The following is a 21,748-nucleotide window of genomic DNA, read 5'->3' as shown; positions in this document are numbered from 1 at the left end:
AAATTTAAGTATGTTTAAATTAGCCATTAAGTGAATTAACATTTTTTTTCTTGATAAAGTATGATATTTGCCATGCTGTGAAGGCCATCATAGCAAATATGGAAAGTATAATATGGTATAAGTAATCACTTATAATTTTACCACTCCTGGGATTGTAATTCACGTTAGCATTTAAATATATTTTTCTTCCAGCCTGCCTTCACATGTTCATTCATTCTGCAGTTAGTTATTATCTTCTTTGAGTTACACCAGACATTAAGTTATTATCTTCTTTGAGTCAGACATTATTTTAGGTCCAAGGGAAAAAGCAGCTACCAAAATAGTCTTCTTCCCTGTGGAGCTGATATTTTAGTGGGAAACAATGAATAGATAAATAATATAATGTAGGGTTAGGGATAAGTGCTTTGAAGAAAAATGAAACGGACTAATCGAGGCCTATACATTGCTGTTTGGAGCAGATAGTCACAGGGAGGCTGAGTGATGTGAGAAAGGTGGCCCGTGAGTATCTGCGGAAGCGTGTTACAGGCAGAGGCAAGGGCCCTGTGGTGTAAGCGGGCACTGTCTGCCGGGGCGAGCCAGGAGGCCAGTGTGACGGGGGTATGGTGCGCAAGGTTGGGAAGTGACTGTGAAAACAAAAGCTTTGCATTTTACTGAGTGAGACGGAAGCCTTTGGAGGGTTTGGAGCAGAGGAGGGATGTGGTCTGACTTGATTCTACAGGGTTGCTCTGGTGAGAATAGATTGCAGGGGACAAGGTGGCTGGGAGAAGGGTTTGAGGGCAGGTGGTGAGACGTGCATAGAAGGAAGACTTGCGAAAACAGCTTCTAGGAGCCAAGGATTGCCCAAGGCCACTAGAAGCTGGGAGAAAGCAACCAGACAGCCCTCAGAAAGGTCCAGCGCCTCCAACACCTCGATTTCAGACTTCTAACCAGTGACTCTCTGTTGTCTAAAGCATGTATTTTGTCGTGTTTCGTTGTAGCAGCCCTAGAAAACTAATGTGCTTGGTGAGCAACTTGGCAAATGGTGGTGCCTTTTTTGGTTTTCTTTTGTTTTGGAACAGTTGATTAACAATGTTGTGGTAGTTTCATGTGTGCGGCAAGATGATTCAGTTGTACATATACATGTATCTGTTCTTTTAAATCACTGCAGATGGTGACTGCAGCCATGAAATTAAAAGACGCTTACTCCTTGGAAGGAAAGTTATGACCAACCTAGATAGCATATTAAAAAGCAGAGACATTACTTTGTCAACAAAGGTCTGTCTAGTCAAGGCTATGGTTTTTCCAGTGGTCATGTATGGATGTGAGAGTTGGACTATAAAGAAAGCTGAGCACCGAAAAATGGATGCTTTTGAACTGTGGTGTTGGAGAAGACTCTTTGAGAGTCCCTTGGACTGCAAGGAGATCCAACCAGTCCATCCTAAAGGAGATCAGTCCTGGGTGTTCATTGGAAGGACTGATGCTCTAGCTGAAACTCCAATCCTTTGGCCACCTGATGTGAAGAGTTGACTCATTGGAAAAGACCCTGATGCTGGGAGGGATTGGGGGCAGGAGGAGAAGGGGACGACAGAGGATGAGATGGCTGGATGGCATCATTGACTCAATGGACATGGGTTTGGGTGGACTCCGGGAGTTGGTGATGGACGGGAGGCCTGGTGTGCTGCAATTCACGGGGTCGCAAAGAGTCAGACATGACTAAGCGACCGAACTGAACTGATTCTTTTAAAAATTCTTTTCCCATGTAGATTGGTATATAATTTTTTTCAATTTATTTTCAGTTGGAGGAAAACGGTTTTACAGCGTTGTGTTGGTTTCTGCAATGCAACAACACAAATCAGTCACAATTATACATACATCACCCCCCTCTACAGTGGATATCACCTTCCTCTATGGTGGTTCCTTAGAGGAAGATGGTGGTTCCTTTTAACGAGATGAATGCTGAGGAGGAGCTGGTTGTGCTGTATGCGTTCAGCAGAGGTGGGCAAGAATCAAGATGTGCTAAATTTGAGCATCTGGTAGACATCCACTCGGAGCTGTTGAGGAGGTAGTTGGACGTGGAAATGTGGAGTTCAGATAGAAGGACAGGGCCTGAGGTCTAAATTAGGACCCAGTTTAAATGGAAATCAGAGCCACATGACTGAATGAGGTCATCAGAAGAAGGGCCCAAGGACCAAGAAAGCCCTGGGAAATGTCAACATGGAGAGATCAGAAAGGGAAAGGGGAGCCAGAGGGAGACTGTGAAGGTTGATGGTGAGGTTGGCAGAGGCTGGTGGGGTGACGTCTCAGCCAAGGGAAGAAGGTAGGGAGGGAGGAGGGACTGGTCCATCGATGCTCTTGGTGGAGAAGGGAGAAGGCCATGGGACTGGCAGCCAGGAGGTTACTCGTGAGTGTGACTCAGTGGACAGGCAGAGGTGCAAGGCTGACTGGAGTGTGTTGTGGAGAGAGTGGAGGGTTATTTACTTATTTTTTTAATCTTGGCATTACTTCATAAGCATTATCCCAAGTCATTAAAAAGTTTTTAGGACATTGTTTTTGATAACTTCATCACATTTCATGATTTTTGTCTCTTCTTTGTTTTTACAGGTAGGTTATTTCTTTTCTTTCTCTCTCTTTTTTTTAACCACTGTATTGATTGTAATACTGCAGTGGACAGATTTGAATAGAAAATTTCCTGGATTAGTAATGATGAAATACAAATAGCATGAGTGTTCTGAGGGCTTAATCTTAAATACGGCTGATCGCTTTATAGATTGTACCGTGGACACCCCCTCGGCAGTGTAGGAGCTGGCTTGGCTTACACCTCTCTTCTGTATGCTGGTACAGAGTTGACCAGAACATTCACAACAGTGTTAAGTTACAGTGGTGACAATGGACATCAATGTTTCTTTTCCTGTTTTACAGGGTAATGTCTCTGCCGGTTACATTAAATCGTACTAGGTCAGCGTTCTGGACACATATGTTGAAGAATATATGTTAATTCCTTCCCTCTCCCCTGAACCCCATCTCTTATGAAAAGTCAGTCTGGAATCAGTAGAGTCGAGTTGCATTTTGCTTCTTGATGGCTTGTAGCAGGTTTCACCATTTGGCCCCATACTCTGGGATTGGGTAGATGAGTTATTTATTTCTCTCAGCTTTCAGATCTGATAGTAAGTTCATGATCTCAGTGAGGTCTTTCCTAATACCCTAAATCCCCTAGGGATAGGTCCCCGCTGCACAGTATTTATTCTTCCCTTTCTGAAATGTTTGTTATAATCACTTTTTCTGTTGGTCCGCTGGCTGGGCTGTGAGTTCCACTGGGCAGAGATAGTGTTTTCTTATCTACAGTTCTAGTCATGGGGCGTGTGATGGCGCCTGGTGCAACCTGGAGTGCAGAATTGTCACTCAGGAGTCACTCAGAATTGTCACTTCATTGAGTGAGGGTCTGAAGCACAGGTCAGACCTAGAACTGACCCCAGGGCACCCAGCTGGGGAGGTAGGTAGGGGTTCAGACTCAGGTCTGTGGGACGTTGAGTCCACCTTCATGTCACCCCACTGCCGGCTTCCATCGTAGGTGGATTTTACATCTCCTCAAGGGGACAAACCATTCTGAGAATTGTCTGTATCCTTTTTAATCCCTTGAATATAATTTTGAAAATATTGGTTGATTTCCCACTTGCTTGCTTAGTTGCTTCAGTTGTGTCCAACTCTCTGTGGCCCTGTGGACCATGGCCTGCCAGGCTCCTCTGTTCATGGGATTCTCCAGGCAAGAATACTGGAGTGGGTTGCTGTTTGCTTCTCCAGATTTTTCACTTAGGGCCCTTCATTTCTCATTTCTTCCATACCTTTATTATTCCAACATATAACTGTATGGTGAAGTTTTATGTATACATACACACATACATATATATATATACTTGTCTGTCTTCCATACTGGTTTCTGATCTCCGTGAGAGCAGGAAATTTGTCTTCTCCGTCTTTTAATCCACACTTCCTGGCTCAGTGTTAGCGTGTAAGGGGGAAGGGCTCAATGTTTGAATAATGAATGGAGAGAGATATGGTATTAAAACAGATCAAAGATTTATTATTTAGAAATTTATGGTCTCCCTATAATGAATTATGACAATGTCATTTGTAATTATACTTTACATGTGCGTAATAGTTTAGTTTGTAAAACCCGAGATTTGTCAGGAACTTGTTTGTCATGTTGTGTGTTGTTACTCACTCAGTTATGTCCAACTCTTTGAGACCCTGTGGACTGTAGCTCACCAGGCTCCTCTGTCCCAGGCAAGAGTACTGGAGTGGGTTGCCGTTTCCTTCTCCAGGGGATCTTCCAGACCCAGGGACTGAACCCACGCCTCCTATGTCTCCTGCATTGGCAGGTGGGTTCCTTACTGTCTAAGCCACCGGGGAAGCCCTGTGTCTATTACACATGTGTACGAGTGTTAGTACACACAATAAAATTATACTATTTTCAGAGAAGATGCTTAACTAATGACTGAATAGCAAAATAACCTTGTGTTTTCAATACATTTTAATAATAATACTTAGAAACTTACAATATCACTTTATAATTCTAATTTTGAAAGGTTATATAATACCATCCTTTACTCAATCTATATGCTGCTTTTGCATTTTTCATTGGTATAAATAACACTGCTGTGGACAGCTGGGCATAAGTGTGTGTATAGTTATTTTCTTTTTTAAACTATTTTCTTAGGGTAAATTTCTAGAAATGAAGCTACCAAAATAGCCTGAAACATATTGTTGAAGTGCTTTCTAAAAGGCTTGTATCATTTTACTACCCTTTATTACACTTTGTATTAATATTCTACATGTCTTTTTAAAAAAATGCAAAGTAGCCATAATATTGTACATCCTTGGTTTAGTTGGCATTTCTTTTGATGACTTTGTTAATTTAGACAGTATACCACAGTTTTACTTACTAATTGTATTTTATTTTGTCTCAATTGTCTACTTCTGGCCTTTTTTCACCTTTTCAATTTTGGTCTTAATTTGTTAAAGACAGCTTTTGTTAATTCTTCCTACATAATACCATTTTCTGAAAATTTTCTGGTTTTTCCTCATTTTTCTTTTGCTATTTTAAATTAAATATTTACATAGTAAAAACTTGTAGATCCTTAACTTTATTTTCTTTTTCACTGACTTAAAAAAACAACAAGAAAACTTCATAAAACAGCAGTAATAAGACCAGAAACAGAACCCATAAAAATTGCTGGCGGTTTTTTCATTACGTAACTTATGACTTAATTATTATACTCTGTGAATGATTTCACAGTTATTGATGGCATCAGGAGGAGTGTGCTTGGCCTAGGCCGACCATCTATTTTAAATTAAATCACATGGTAACAAGCTTCTCCTGCTGAACTCAACGCTTCCAGAACCTCTACCCTCCAGAATACAGCTCCCGGGGTATTAGGCAGACGAGGGCTCAGTCCTTGACATAAAGGCAATGAAGTCTTCATAAAGCCCTGAGATTCTTCACACAACTTTTGGGTCTCATATATTCCATGTAATTTGTGCTGTGCTCAGCCATCTGACTATCTGCTTGGTTAAGTTGTCTCTTGAGAGTAGATTAGAAAAGCAAACAGCCTAGAAAGGCAGGGGAGAGATCCTGACTTGAAGAGCAGGGCACTCTGAAAGCGTACACACACACTTTTCATAGAGCTGTCCAAAACCTATGAGTTAGTAAACGTCTTGGTGCTTGATTCACCTATGTAAAGCATTTGATTTTGTGGAACTCTTCATTATTCCACAAGGCTGGATAGAAAAGGTGTTGGGGTTTATACTATTGTTTTTTGCTCCTTAGGGATTTTGGAGGAAGCTGACCCAGAGACACTCACCATGAAAGTGCAGCGTTTTGTTTAAGTTTGGCACAAGGGGCATACAGAATAAGAGCAGACGAAAATGTGTGACCTCATCCTATGAGTCTTGTGATCTGATATCACTTAGTGTTATTGAATGACTTCAAAGGGCAGCTGGGAATTACTGTGAAGACACACACACAGCAAAGCAGTTTCTCACCTGCTGTCTCTGATCACAGGAGACACAGTTAGACTTACATTTCTCCCTGGGACATATGCAGTCGACATGCTGTAACTTGCTTGGAGTTAGGCAAGGGGCAGAGATTCACTCTGTTTGCCCTGTGTGTGGGCTGGGACGGGTTTTAAATATAACTAAGAGCTACTTTTTTAGAATTAAGAGCAATAGAGCTTGAGGTTCAGGGCACGGGACACTTCCTAAAAATATAGTCACTAAACTTTTAAAGAACATTAGGATCAGCTTGTCAAACTGGAGTAGGATTCAAATGTAGGAAGAAATCTGAGAGGATTTACTGTTTGGAGCAAAAATTGAGGATTTGTTTCAAAAGATGAGTGTTTTCCTAAGACCATCTCTGTGGCCACAGTGGGGTAGCATTTTATGGTCCATTCTTCTCACCCAGGTCTTGATGTGGGCTTTCTGCAAGCCCACTGTGTGCACACTGGGTTCATTATTGTCGTGTTGGGCTTCCCAGGTGGCTTAGAGGTAAAGAATCCACCTGCCAAGCAGGAGATGCAAGAGGCTCTGGTTTGATCCCTGGGTCAGGAAGATCCCCTGGAGTAGGAAATGGCAACCCGCTCTAGTATCATTGCCTGGAAGATTCCATGGACAGAGGAGCCTGGTGGGCTACAGTCCAGGGGGTCGCAAAGAGTCGGACACGACTGAGCAGAGCACCGAACTGTGATGTTGGCAGTTTCTGCTCCTTTGACCAACCTCATCCCCGTGATCACCCTTTCACCCCATGATTAAGAATCAGGTTTTAACTGTCTTCAATTCTCAATTGCCTTTTGTTGGCTTATTTTTTTAAAAAATTATTTTGATTTTGAAGAAATTTTGTAAAGTATACAGGAAAGTAAAGAGTACAGTAGTTAGCACCTGTGTATCTACTACCAACAGCTAACACCTGTTGTCATATTTTCTATACATATTTTTTTTTAAATAATGTGGGCCAATTTTAAAGTCTTTATTGAATTTGTTATAGTATTGCTTCTATGTTTTGGTGTTTTGGCCATGAGACATGTGGGATCTTAGCCCCCCCGACCAGGAATTGAACCTGCATCTCCTGCACTGGAAAGCAAAGCCTTCACTGCTGGACCACCAGGGAAGTCCCCCATCTTTTTATTTTTTAAAGAAAAAAAATTCCAATAAAGTGACCTATTTCCTTCTCTGGAATTGTTCCATATCCTTCCCTGAGGTGTCATGGTTATGAATTTAGTGGGAATCCAATACATATTTTAATGCGTTTGTTGATTTCATATGTATCCTTAAAAACAAGGAGTAGTGATTTATGTCTTTAAAAATTACATGAACAGTATTATAGTATCATATAAAGAATAGTACTACAAAGTAGCATTTTGTAATTACTTTCTTCGGTCAACATTATTTTCACAAGGTTCATCCATGTTGCTTGGTGTATAGATCTAGATCATGATTTTAACTGCTGTAAACAATTCCATATATGAATATACCACAGTTTATCAATTCATCTGTCAGTGTCACTATTTTCCTACTAATTGGTATATATGTCTGCTTGAGCAAATGACAGCCTAGAAGTGAAATTGCTAGGCGTTAGGGTTTTCACATCATAACCTTACTAAACGTTGCCGTATTGCTTCTCACAGAGGTGAGTATCCTATACACCTCCATGAACAGTATATGAGTTTCCATTACCCCGTATCTTTGCTAACACTTGGTGGTAACAGACTTATTGTGTCTCTTGACTGTGGAATTGCATCTCAGTGTTGTTTTGATCTGCAGTTCTCTGATAATTGGAGAGGCTGTGTATCTTTTCACATGTATTTTACATTTCACCATCTGTGACTAGCCAGCTCACATCCTTTGTCCATATTTTGCTTTGTTTTTCCTATCTATTTTTAGGAATTCTTGATATATCTGGTTATTAGTCCTTTGTTAAATATATTGCGAGGGTCTTCTTTTTGTCATTTGTTCTTCAGTGTTTTGTATGGTGTCTTTTAAGTTTTAATACAGTCAAGTTCATCAATCCTTTTGGATTTTTACTTAACTGTTTTCACATTTGAGAAATTCCTCCTTATCCCAAATCATAAAGATATTCTGTCACATTTTCTCTTAAGTTTTATAGATCTAGAATGCATGGGCCTCCCAGGTGGTGCTAGTGATAAGGAACCCGCCTGCCAGTGCAGGAGACAGAAGAACTTTGGGTTTGATCCCTGGATGGGAAGATCTCCTGGAAGAGGGCATGGCAACCCACTCCAGTATTCTTGCCTGGAGAATCCCATGGACAGCGGAGCCTGGCGGGCTACAGTCCATGGGGTCGCACAGAGTTGAACGCAACTGAAGGCCTTGGAACACACCAGAATGCATACTCCTATGTTGGGTAGGGATCTAGTTTTGGTTTTTTCAGATGGGTGGCTCTTTCTTTTTCAACACCATTTATTTAGTCCATTTTTTTACGGGGTTGTAGTATCTCCTGCATCATGTTTCAAGCCTCCATTTATATATGAGTCTGTTTCTAAGCTCTCTGTTAAATTTAATTGATCTGTTTCTCTCTCTTTGAACAAGTACTGCATTCTTATCTGCTATTATAGTTTGTAGAATCTCTTGATTATCTACATAACCACTTAGATAAACTGAAATAATGTTACATTTGTTTCATTTTAGGTCTTTTATTTTTTTTTCCTTGTTTTACCATGGGACTTACAATATAACATCAACTATAGAGGCTATTGTGGGCATTTAGACTTGTTTCCAGCTATAATAGGAATGTTTCTACAATTTCCACATAATATTTGCTGTAGGTTTTGGTATCCTCTTTGGTATGTGGGGGGCTTCCCTGGTAGCTCAGATGGTAAAGCGTTTGCCTACCACGCGGGAGACCTGGGTTCGATCCCTGGATTGGGAAGATCCCCTGGACAAGGAAATGGCAACCCACTCCAGTACTCTTGCCTGGAAAATCCCATGGATGGAGGAGCCTGGTAGGCTACAGTCCATGGGGTTGCAAAGAGTTGGACACTGAGCGACTTCACTTCACTTGGGATTTGCTGTAGGTATTGTTTACCAGAACAAGGAAATCCTTTTGTATTCCTAGTTGTCTTAACAGTTTTTGTTTGTTATTATGAATAAGTGATGAATTTCATTGGAAAATTTTTGCCTTCACCGAGACAAGTTCTCATTTAATTTTTTAATGTGGGGAATTCCATGGAAAGAGTGGCTGACATCCTTATATTTCTTGAATTAATTTGGTTTGGAAATAGTGTTGTATTGGATTTACTAATTTTTTTTTAGGAATTGTGCATCTATATATTCTTAACTGTGATTTGTATGTGAGTTTTCATTTGTGTATGATTCTTTGTGTCTGTGTACAGTTCTTGCCTGGTTTTGATATTGAGGTTTTACTTTTAAAGGGAGTCGAGTTCTGGGGTCTGTACTGAATGTCCTGACTCTGGCAGTCCAGGACTGGGAATTTGCAGCGTACAGGTCCTGGGTAGTTTATTGCACTCTATGCCTGTGCAGCTCAGTATCAGGTGAAGGCTCCAGGACTCTTTGCAGACCTCTCCTGTCCAGGACTCTGCCTGCAGATCCCAGCCACTCAGCCTTTATCACACTGTGCGTGGTGATCCTTGCTGCATAGTGGTCGACCGAGTGCCTCCTGCAGGCGGTTACGGTGATCCTAGGGCTCCCCTCTTGATGCCCTTGTCTTAGGATTCACAGTCTTCTCTTGCCAGTTGTCTGGTATCTGACAACAGTTGTCTTATGTCTTTCATCCAGTTTTCTAGCTGTCATGGCAAAAAGGCTTGTTTGGTAACAGTTATTCCATCATGCCCAGCTGTGGAAGTCTGTTTCTTTAATCTAAAAAAAGTCTTTAAAAATGATTGTTCTGTTTGGAATGGGAGATGTGGTAGAGGTTAACTCACTGTGCTTATCTCGAGCAGAAGTCCTTTTATTGGATTATCTACTTAATAAATTGTGAGCTTCCTCCATTTCTAATCCCTTTTCACAAAAAAAAGTTTTCAGAAGCTTTTTTTCCAACTTCACCTGAATGTCTTAGGCTAATTCTCTTAATGCACTTTTTTTTTCATTTATTTTTATTAGTTGGAGGCTAATTACTTTACAGTATTGTAGTGGTTTTTGTCATACATTGACATGAATCAGCCATGGATTTACATGTATTCCCCATCCCGATCCCCCCTCCCACCTCCCTCTCTACCCGATCCCTCTGGGTCTTCCCAGTGCACCAGGCCCGAGCACTTGTCTCATGCATCCAACCTGGGCTGGTGATCTGTTTCACCCTAGATAATATACATGTTTTGATGCTGTTCTCTTGAAACATCCCACCCTCGCCTTCTCCCACAGAGTCCAAAAGTCTGTTCTGTACATCTGTGTCTCTTTTTCTGTTTTGCATATAGGGTTATCATTACCATCTTTCTAAATTCCATATATATGCGTTAGTATGCTGTATTGGTCTTTATCTTTCTGGCTTACTTCACTCTGGTTTAGTACCTTATCACAGCTCCCATCAGCCCTTTGTGATCTTTTCTTGTGAGTTCATGACCAGTTTCAGAGGGTTCCTCCCATTCAGAGTTTTTCTAGAATGCATTGAATCTGAGCTTCTGTAATTGTTTAATATACATGCTGCTAAATGCCACTGCAGGCCGTATATGTTAGCAAAGTATACTTAGATATTAATTTTGATTTTAAAACATCTTTGAAAGCTTGGAGACTGAATAACTGGTAAACCACATCCAGGGGTGTAGATGTTATTATGGACCCACTTATTATCTTCCTTTTATAGATGTCCTGAAGTTCCAGCATTCTTGGAAAGAGATGGATCTACTTTGACATCGGTCAGTCAACCAAGATGAGGTTCAGGCTCCCGTCCTTGGGTACAAAAAGTTCTGTCTTAGTCAATTATCTGACCTCATGGTTTGCATTCTAGTTGGGAAATAAAAGAGCTTTGTTAAAAGATGGTTAATATATGTGACCATACAGGTGAGATGTGAAGTGAATGATGAAAATGGCGCAGGAGGTCAGGGTGAGTGGGCATTTGGAAAGGACTTCACAGAGGAGCAGGACATTTCAGATGAAGAAGCGCTTGAGGGGCTGGCCCATATTGCAGGACAGGGCAACCTATGTCCAGAAGCAAGAAAGGGTGAGCTTTTGCAGGGGTGGACCGGGGGTGGTGGGTGATGAGGATGGAAAGAGGGGGTGGGTTCCAGATGAGGGCCTTGAATGTATCTCCTGGGCAGCTAGAATATGTTGAAAATTTTTAAATGAAGGAGAAAAAATTCAAAAAGCAACTCTTTGGGAAGATGATCAGCAAGTCTGGTAGGACTTTATTCCCTTACCGTCGGGTCTCCTGTTTGGCTGCACATTGCCATCACCAAGGGAGTTAAAAAACCAAAAAAACCAAAGTGACCAGTGAACCCCTTTCCCCAGAGATTCTGATTCAATCAGCCTGGAGTCACACCTGGGTTTTGAGCCAGTGTGAAAGCTCCCCAGGTGATTCTACTGTGCTGCAAAGCCTGAGAACCACTGCCCCACCTGCTGATAAGATCTCCATAGTGTTCGCTCATTGTGTGGAACCACAGCTGGCCTGGGCAAATGCAGGATGACTGATGGATAACATTTTTAAAGAACTTCCATAAGATTTAAAATATTCCACATAGTTCAATACCTCAGTTAGAATAACAGTTTTCTCCAGAAATAGCGTTACAGAGAACAAACCAGTGACTACTAGAGGGGAGAGAGGAGGAGGGAGGGACACGTTAGGGGTATGGGCTTAGCAGATACAAACTAGTGTGTATGAAATAGAGAAGCAACAAGGATATATTGGAGTATAATCTGTAAACATACTAAATATCTGTGCTGACACCTGAAACTAATGTAACATTGTAAGTCAACTATACTTGAATTTGAAAAAATAACAGTTTTCTTGTACACACCTGCAAAGTTTTACACTGATCATGAAGTAGTGACAAATGTATAAATTTTTGAAAGGGACTGATAATTATCTTGAGAATTTAGTCACATGGAAGAATTTTTTAATTTTTTTGCATTAAAAACAGAAGGGCAACATAAAACAGACACAGTCATGAGAGTAAGACTTCAGTAAGCCACTGCAGTGTGAAAACACAAACTTGCAGTGACAAAAATGTAAATTCTCAAAAAAGGTGTTGGGGGAAGACCGCCAGTTTGTGCATCACCTGGCAGGCAGTCAGATGGCTGGGCTCTGGTTTGGGATTTAGCAGGCCAGGGGCTGGCCAAATATGCATTTCTAAAGTGTTTCCAGGTGATGCTGCGGCTTGTCCAGGCACCACACATTGAGAAGTGACATGTGGGAACCACTATTGCACGAAGTCCAAATGTGGTGGGAAAAATGGCTTGATCAAATGTGGTTGCAGAACGTCAGTTTTGCTTTTCATGTCAGGGAGGGGCTTTTCTTGGCCACTGGGGAATCTGTTCCCTTACCCGCTCCGCCTCCCCCACCCCCGACCCCCGCAGTTTAAGCCAGCCCTACCTATGTGCTCCAGGAGGCCCAAATGGGGAAGGTGGAAGAGAAAATCATCTCATCAGTCTCCTTATTGTCTCTTAAAGCTTACTGTGAAAGGATAGTATTGTATATATACTATCCTTACTGTGAAAGGATAGTATTGTATATATACTATCCTTACTGTGAAAGGATAGTATTGTATATATACTATCCTTACTGTGAAAGGATAGTATTGTATATATATGTAACTACTATTATGTAAAGTGTCCTTTTTTGGTGTGAGTTTAAAGGTTTTCTTTTTTTTTTTTTCTTTTATTATTTTTTCCCTGCTCCCCTCATCCTTCCATATGCAAAACTTGAAGAGTCAGAAAAAAAAAAAAACAAGGCTACCCTTTATACTTCTTCTAACTCATCCTCCAGACAGCCCCTCGTTGGCTCTTCTAGGTGTTTTGGGGGAGATGTCTGTGCTTGGCCTCCACCTAGGTCCCAGCTTTTGTCAGCCACTCGTGCGGCCTTCCTGAGAGATTAGTAGACATTTGCAATACACCTTGGGAGGGAGAAACGGAAATCATTCTCAGATGTTAAACCGAGACATGTTTCTAATTGAAAGCATGAAGAGAATGTGTACATGAAAGTGCCTGGGGGTGGGGGGTGATCTCTGGCAGAAGCTCAGCTTTGAAAGCCCCGTCCTTTCCCGCTGGTGACCACTATTGCTGTCTCTGGGTGGAGCCCATTTCCATTCCTGTGGCGGTCCATAAATAAGCGTGGTTGAGGAGGGACCGATGATCATGTTGGCCAGGAAAGCACGGGTAAATTAGACTCCTGAACTCTCAAAGGGCATAGCTTTTTGACTTTGACTTCTAGAAGCCTAATATGGAAAGAGCCCTTGGGGACCATTTTAGAAAAGCAGCTACTGCCCTCCTCCTGCCCTGGGACTTGTGTAGGTGCAGAGGCCAAGCTTAAGTAACTCACCCCAGGGTCACCTCGGGAGCTGGCGGCGTTTTTCTTTCCTCTTTTCCTTTTTTTAAGAATCCTTCTCAACTCTTAGAAAATTTGTCAGCCTGGTATTCTGATGCTTGACAGTTATTTCTTATCATTTGCTATAACTAATAGGAATTATAGGAAAATAGGAAAAGTATCTTCTCTCTTTTATAGGAAATTAGGGGGTTTCAGGGTTTTTAGGTCTTGGTCATTGATTCCTCCATGGTTGAGCCTCCTCTGGTGTGTATTCTTCATCTATTTTGTAATTACTTGTAGACTGAGTCCTGGGTTGAATTGTATGGGAGGTTTAGTATTGTGATCTGCCTCAGGACAGAGTGTTTAGTCAAAGAGGGCTGATACCAAAAGGCTGGTGTAAATAAATGGTACAAATAAAGAAGGGTCTGAAGGAATCATGTCTGTAGGCCTATGATGTTAATAAAATTTAAGTCATGAGTTTTATGACGTATAACTTCTAAACTCCCAGGGACCTTGCCTGTGATAAAATCCACTCACCTTGCCTGTGACCCATGCCCTGCTAACTTTAAAACTCTGCTTGGCCACAAGTCTGGTGATTCACAGTACATGCATTCATGGGACTTCCATGGCAGTCCAGTGGTATGAGTTTGCCATCCAGTGCAGGGGGTGTATGTTTGATCCCTGATCAGGAAGCTATGATTCCACATGCTTCATGGCCCAAAATCAAAAACATAAAACAGCCACAATATTGTAACAAATTAAATAAGGACCTAAAAATGGTCCATATTAAAAAAAACAAAACAAAAACCCAAAGTAAATGCATCCTAGCTAATAGGAGATAAACAGGTGGTTTCTTTTTGATTGTCTTTTGTTATAAGATTAAGGGTATACTGGCTTTTAAAATATATAATGCATGTATAAAAGTGTATATTAGATGACTTTCAATCTTTCTACCTTTGCTTTTTCTTTCCAAAAAAAAAAAAAAAATAGGTTGACTAAATTTCTGAACAGTCACTCCAAGCTTTGATAGCTTAATGCCAGATGAAGGCCATTACCCTCTTGGGGGGTTTGGGTTTGGGACTGGGCTTCTGTTTTTTTTTTTGCCAAGACTTGTTTGGATACCTAAAGTTTAAACTTAAGCCATGGAACACGACTTAAAAAAGGACAGAGTACTTTGTTTTTACCCCCCTGTAATTCTGATGCATTTCTGAGCAGCAGCTATAGTAAAGTGGTCAAAAATAGGACTTTGGAGCCAGTTCACTTGAATTCATATCCAAGCCCTTTTATTTACTGGTGATTGTGGGACTTTTGGCAAATTTTATAACCCCGTGCCTGTTTCTTCATCAGTAAAATGGGGAAAATAAAACATCACCTTAAATCAGTTGCTGGGGGTGGGGGGGTACATTTGTCAGTATCTATTAGAACAATGCCTGGCATATATGAAACCATTAATATTCGCTTTTATCATCATCATCATTTTATTTCTTTGAGGGACAGCCCAATGCTAGTGGTAAGCATCTGGAAAAATTAGTGAAGTCTGTGCTGCTCTCCTTCAAAGTGTGTCTTCTGTTGTCTTCCCACAGCAAGCTGTGTCCCACCATGTCAGAATGGAGGGATGTGTCTCCGACCTCAGCTGTGTGTGTGTAAACCAGGGACCAAGGGCAAAGCCTGTGAGACAACAGCTGCCCAGGACACCTCGCCCCCAGTCTTCGGAGGGCAGGGTCCTGCGGCCGCTTCCTCCTGGGTCCCTCCTGAGCAAGCCGCAAAGCACACTTCATCCAAGAAGGCAGACCTCCTCCCGAGAGTCAGCCCCGTGGCCCAGATGACCTTGACCCTCAAGCCGAAGCCTTCAGTGGGACTCCCCCAGCAGATCCGTTCTCAGTGAGTGTTTTGAACTTGCCTCCAGCTCGGGAGCATCTTAATGTTCTCTTGGATGCATTGCTTTAAATCACTCTTCTTTTCCTGCACAATTTGCAGAAATCACTCGGATAATAATGTCTTTCCTTAAGATTTTGCGTTTTATGTTTACATATCAAGTCTCTTTAAAATAGTTGATATGTGTGTTTAGCCTCTGCAGGGAAGATTTACCACAAGCATTAAGCAAAGAAGTGGTGAGGATTAAGGGGATCAAGGGTGGAAGGGAATAATATAGTTGTTTGATTATGGTGGAGTTAAAAAAATTCTTTATTTTTTTGAGGTGGGGGGTGCTTTAAAGCTTTTGAAGTCATAATGCAAAAAGAGAAGTGGTGAGTGTAATTTTATAGGTACATGGAGAAGGTAGGAACTCAGCTTTGCACAGAGAAGGGATTCAAATGAAAGTGCATCTTGGGAAAGAGAATTTTTCTACCTCGGTAGCAAGTGAAGTGTATCTTCTAGTAAACACCCTGTTTACCTCCCAGTTGCTATGCAGGTCCATTTTTGGTGAATGAGCTTGTGTTTTATTTATAGGAACTTTTTTTTTTTTTAGAATTAGAAAGTCAGTGCTATTCTGAACAAAATGAGCACTCTGTAAAGACAGGGTCCTTACACAAATTGTTTCTTTTTAATTAGCTACTCTATGTGGATAACAGGATGCAGAATTTACTATAGCTATCACTTGTCATTTGTCTAGGAATGTAAAATACAGGAAGTGCTCAACTTAAAAATGACCCAGCAGTTCATCTGTAAGTCACTTGTTTAGAATTTTGAATGCCTCCCCCCCCCAGCCCTGAGATAGCTTCCACCTGGTGATTAGTATCCCGTCAGCCCACAGAAGTGATTTAATCTGTTACTGCAGATGAAATTATCCTAATTTATACTTCCCCTGTGAATAGGCCACCTACTGTCCTTGCTAGTGAAGTCCTGATAACTTTTTCCTTTCTCTTATTCCCTCCTCAGTTCTCTTCTTTCTGATTTTATTTTTCTCCCCTCTCATTCCTTCTTGCCTCCTACTTCAGTTCTACCTTTTTGAAGAGATTTGGGATGTTGCCCTGGAATCTAACCACTTTGCTACCATTTCATCTGAAAACTCATCCTGTAGCCCTCAGCAAGAAGGAATGGTAGTTACAGCTTGTGCTTAATAAACTGCTTCCTGCTTGGCAGGTCCTGTTTCATATGCTTTGCATGTTTTATTTGTTTATAACTCACAATGACACCCCAGCAGGTAGGTGCCATTATTAACCCCACTTTACATATGAGGAAACTGAGGTGCAGAATGGTTAAACAATGTGTTCAAGCTTACACAGTTAATAAGTGAATGTAAGTGTTAAGATAGAGGCTGAATAAAGAGAATATATGGACTTCTGTGGTGGCTCAGTGGTAAAGAATCCGGCTGCAATGCAGGAGATATAGGATATGTGGGCTTGATCCCTGGAGGAGGATCAGAAAGATCCCCTGGAGGAGGGCATGGCAACCCATCCAGTGTTCTTGCCTGGAGAACCCCATGGGTAGAGGAGCCTGGTGGGCTGCAGTCCATGGGGTCGCAGAGTTGGACACGACAGAGCAGCAGCAAGGAGAATATATATTGGGCTTAAATGGAGGCAGCCAGGCTCCAGCGTCCACACCCTGAAGCAGAGGCAAAGGTTCTCTGTAAAGGGCTGGATAGTAACTATTTGGAGCTCTGTGGGATGTATGGTTTCTGTGACAGCTTCTCAATTCCTCACAAAAGCAGCCAGAGACAGTGTGTAAGTGTAACTCATCCACTTACATTGATGATGTTGAAATTTGAGTTTCGTGGCACCCAATAATACTGTTTTATTTTTCTCAGTTATTAAAAAATGTAAAAATCATTCTTAGCTTATTGGCCATATAGAAACAGACTGTGGGCCAGCTTTGACCCTTGAAGTGTAGTTTGCTGACCCCTTCTCCAAAGGATAGTAGCCCTTTTTTGTGTGTGTCAGAACACAAATGCGACTATGCATCTTTGAAATGAAATAAAACTTTGAGTATATCGTAGCCAGACAGCCCTCTTCCAGTGTTCTGTTTCTTAAAAACAAAGAACAGTTCTGTGTTGAACTTTGCCTTGGCAATCAGGAGTCAGATTACTGTGCATTGCAGTTATTTTTTTTCTAGTATAAACTGTGAAGTCATTTACGAGCAACTTCATTCATCTTGAATATCATCATCCCCTGTTAGAATGTGACCCTCTGTGATGTGTCTATGTGGATTATTAGTGAGAATCATATGTCAGAGGTCAGACAAAGGAGCAACCTTTCCCTCCTCCCTCTTTCTTTTTATGGTTAGCAGCAGTGTAATTTGGACGAGAATGTTGTCAGTCAAGGAGGAGGCTAAGGTTTCAGCTCTAATTTGGCTTTGGGAAAATAGAAGTCATTAGATAATATACTTTAGAGACTTCATCTGCTGAATGAAGATGCTTTTTTCATGATAATATTATTATAGGCATGTGTTTGTGGGTGTGGCTACTACTGTGTCCTTTTGGGTGAGGAGAAGAGATGGCCCAAGATGCTAACAATTCTGATGGTTTCGTAATAAACCTTTGTCAGTTGCCCTGTTATCTGGGCACTGCATCGAGTATTAAGATGTAAAAGACCCAGTTCTGTTCTTAAGGAGATTTTGAAATGACAGATGTTATCACTTGAGAGGGGTCCCAAGGGAGTGGTGTGGTTGACTCATGGGATGAATTTAGGTAAGGAGACATAACCTGAAATGTAAACTGCCAAGGAGGCACATGTGATAGGATCACTTTGGCTACTTTTGAGAAATGTAACCATTCTTAAGCGGCTTTCCTACCATTGCTTACTTTAGGGTGTTTCAGGCTTTGGTTTTGTTTTTATCTAGTGAAGGAGGAAATTAATTAAGCTCCATAAAATGCTTGTAGACAGGGATTTCCTGGGCAGCTCAGTAGTCAAGACTCTGTGCTTCTACTGCAGGGGGCACAGATTCAGTCCCTGGTCCAGGAGCTAAGATCCCTGAGAGGACCATACTGAGAGGAGTGGCCAAAAAAAAAAAAATAATAAAAATTCTTGTAGACATAAAGACACCTAAAATATCAAAATGTGGTTAGTGTTACATCCCTAATGTGCCGTGTGAGATGCTACAGTCTTGATCATTTACAGTCTTGATCGTTGTGGTTTTTATTGACCGCATGGTACATACTGTGCGTTGTTCAGGGGCTCGGGGTATAGCATTGAACAACTAAACATAATGTCTTCCTTCCTGGAGCCTATAGTCTGGAAGCGGGGAGATAATGAGTGCTGTATTTAAAGCATATCTTAGATTGTGGTTGGTAGTGTGGAGAGAATAAAAATGCAGAGATGGGCAGGGAGTGTGGGGTGGGTGTGAGATGGGGAGGAGGGGGGCTCTGGTGGCTTTAAATAGGCTGTCAGGGAAGGTTCTCTTGAGAAGGTGATATTTAGGTGAGGAGGAGGTGGGGGTGTGGATCATGGAGATGTGTGGGGCTGGGGCAGAAGCTCCAGAGGAGGGTATGCCTGGCCTATTCGAGGAACGGGGACTTTAGTAAAACTGTAATGTTGAAACTACACATTTTAGGCAGGTGAGGGTTAGATGAATTTGTTTAACCTTTGGCCACATTGGTTTTAGACAGCTTGACTTAGAAGCAGATACAAAGTTCTTTAGGAAATTGAAGGAAGGAATAATCATTTACAGATTTTGGAGCATAGAGGACGTGGAGGACGTTGAAAAGATGGTTAAATTTGGACACAAAGAACTGGAGAAGAGCATTTCTAGGAAAAACAATGATGTGACACCAGAAAGGCTGGTGTATTAGTTGTTTACTGATGTGTAATAAGTCCCCACAAATGTGGCAGCCTTAAACAATAAAATGTTTGTTGTCTGACGGTCTGTGGGTCAGGAACCCAGGAGGTGCTTGCTGGAAGCTCTAGCTCAGGGTCTCTTGTGAGGTTGCAGTCAGCAGGGGTGGCTCGCCTGGGGCTGGAGAACCCACTGCCAAGGTGACTCGTTGCCATGGTTGTCGGCAAGAGACTTCTTTTCCTTTCTACATGGACTCCCCGCAGAGCTGCCTGAGCATCCTCACAGCATGGCCGCCGGCTTCTTCCTGAGCAAGTGAACCCCGGGCCACAGGCCCGTTATAGTCCTGTAGGGCATACCTTCACCCCCATCTATTCCACTCATTAGAAATGAGTCACTTAGCTGAGTCCGCTCTCAAAGGGACCGTAGTTAATAAGCTGCATTGCTTGAAGAGAGAAATAGCAAAGAATTTGTGAATGTATTTTAAAGTGACCACATTTAGGATATCATTTAAATGAAACTTGATATAAATGAAGACTAGCGGTAATGAAAGTTGTTAAAGGTTGGTTAAAAACCAAGTTAAGGACTACAATTTCAACAAAACAATTTTGAAAAGACACAAAACAAAATAGAAAAAGTAATGAAGGGGGAACCTAAATAGCTTAAAAGAGGGTTAAGAAGCAGATTAACTAATCACAATATTTAGATTATGTCTCTCTTGATGCAAACAAGCTGCAAATGAAAGAAAAAGATAATGATGATGACTTACAGGACAATAATGAAAATGCTGACATTGATTGGAAATTTGATGCTATGGAAGAGTGACTGTTGATTTGGAGGGCTGGGATGATAACCTTGTCATTATTTAAGGAAGGGAAATAATACTATTTACAGATGAAATTATAGGATGTCTGAGCTTTGATTGAAATTACCCAGTAGGTTGAGGTATAGAGGTAACAAGTCTTGAGGGGATAATTATTGAGGCTAGATGATAGGCACACAATTATTATGCAGTCCTTTTTTAAAAAAATGTATTTTTGAAACTTTCTATAATAAAAAGTAACTAAAAAGAGAAAGATTCAAGTAGGAAGACTGCTAGGATTTTTCTTCTGCCTCAGGAGATTAATCTGGTTATAGCACATAAAATGGATTAGAACTAGTGGTAATTGGTAATTGGAGGGTGACTCTGTAACAGATGAAGTAGTGCTGGTAATGTTAGAGGAAAGATGTGAGCTCAGGAACTACTTTTTAATAAATATATTTATTTATTTGATTGCACTAGGTCTTAGTTGTGGCATGTGGGATCCTCAGTCTTCATCGCGACATGTAGGATCTTCAGTCTTCACTGTGGCATTAGGATCTTTAGCTGTGGCATGTGCGGTCTATTTCCCCAACCAGGGATTGAACCTTGGCCGCCTGCATTGGGAGTGCAGAGTCTTAGCCACTGAACTACCAGGCAAGTCCCAGGAGTTATTGTTAAAGACCTTTTGTGTTAGTGTTAGTCACTCAGTCGTGTCTGACTCTTTGTGACCCCATGGACTGTAGCCTGCCAAGCTCCTCTGTCCACGGGATTCTCCAGGCAAGAATACTGGAGTGGGTAGCCCTTTAATTCTTCAGGGGATCTTCCCAACCCAGGGATCAATCCCAGGTCTCCCAATTGCCGGCATTCTTTACTGTCTTTACCATCTGAGCCACCAGGGCACCTAATCACTGGTGGGAGGCAAAGAAAACGAGAATCGGGTATTATCTAGGCTTGGGACTGTGGGAGAAAGGGAGGATGTGAAGTCTTTCTATTCTGCTGTTCTTAAAGATTTCTTGGTAATTTCATGGGTCTCCAAGATCTTTGATGGTTGATACTTGGTGAATGGATGATTTCTGACAGAGCTTTATGGCTGAATAGCCAAGATCATCCTCTGTACCCCATCAGGGACTAAACGCCAGTGGGTATCAGTGCTATATACCTGGCCACTTGGCCAGGCATTGGGTTTGGAAAGACCTTGGTCAGGGCATTCTGGCAGTGGTCGTTGCAATAGCTGGTAATTTTCATTGAAGTTTACTATTATGGTGTTCTTTTTTCCAGTTTTCCAGGCCACATCTTGGACCTTCCATGAGCTAAAGAAAAGACCAAATGATGCCTCATTTTCCTGTGTATAAGTTTTGGGAGTCATTTTTCTCATTCTTTAAACTTTTGAGTCACTTTATAATCCTGCATTCCTTGGAAAGTCCATGTGAACACTTCAGGGTCCTTTCATAATTGCATCCTATAGATGTTGTTCATATATAGCTATCCATTTACTATCTATAGCTTCAGTATTTACTGAGGAATTGTTATTGTTAGGTCACAGGTGCACCTGCAATATCTGTCTTTAGTCCTAGATGGGGAAGGCATTAATGCTTGTGTGTTGTGGCCAGGAACTTCACAAAGGAGCAAAAATCAAAACTGTTCAGATTTCCAGAGCTTTTTCATCACCTGTCAGTATCATTTTTTACATGTATGTTGAAGTTTCCCACAAGAGTTTGCTTTCACCCCTCACTGCTGCTCAGTGAGGCTGTTTTGACTTGTGGGAAACGTCTATCTTTTTC

At 41.5% G+C, this 21,748-nt stretch overlaps 1 protein-coding gene across 7 annotated transcripts in view; it reads left to right on the top strand.

The window, feature by feature from the left end:
* The window catches only part of LTBP1 (latent transforming growth factor beta binding protein 1), a 442,908-nt gene that overhangs the window by 35,325 nt on the left and 385,835 nt on the right, over window positions 1-21,748 (top strand). For all 7 annotated transcript variants that reach the window (XM_061155622.1, XM_061155619.1, XM_061155620.1 and 4 more), the window contains exon 3: window positions 15,043-15,340. In XM_061155622.1, coding sequence (XP_061011605.1) covers window positions 15,043-15,340 — 298 coding nt within the window. The remainder of the gene's footprint in view (window positions 1-15,042; window positions 15,341-21,748) is intronic.

This window comes from Dama dama, chromosome 11 (genome assembly GCF_033118175.1).
Source record: "Dama dama isolate Ldn47 chromosome 11, ASM3311817v1, whole genome shotgun sequence".
NCBI lineage: Eukaryota > Metazoa > Chordata > Mammalia > Artiodactyla > Cervidae > Dama > Dama dama.
The sequence above is the reverse complement of the archived record's forward strand: the minus strand, read 5'-3'. Positions and strand labels throughout refer to the sequence as shown.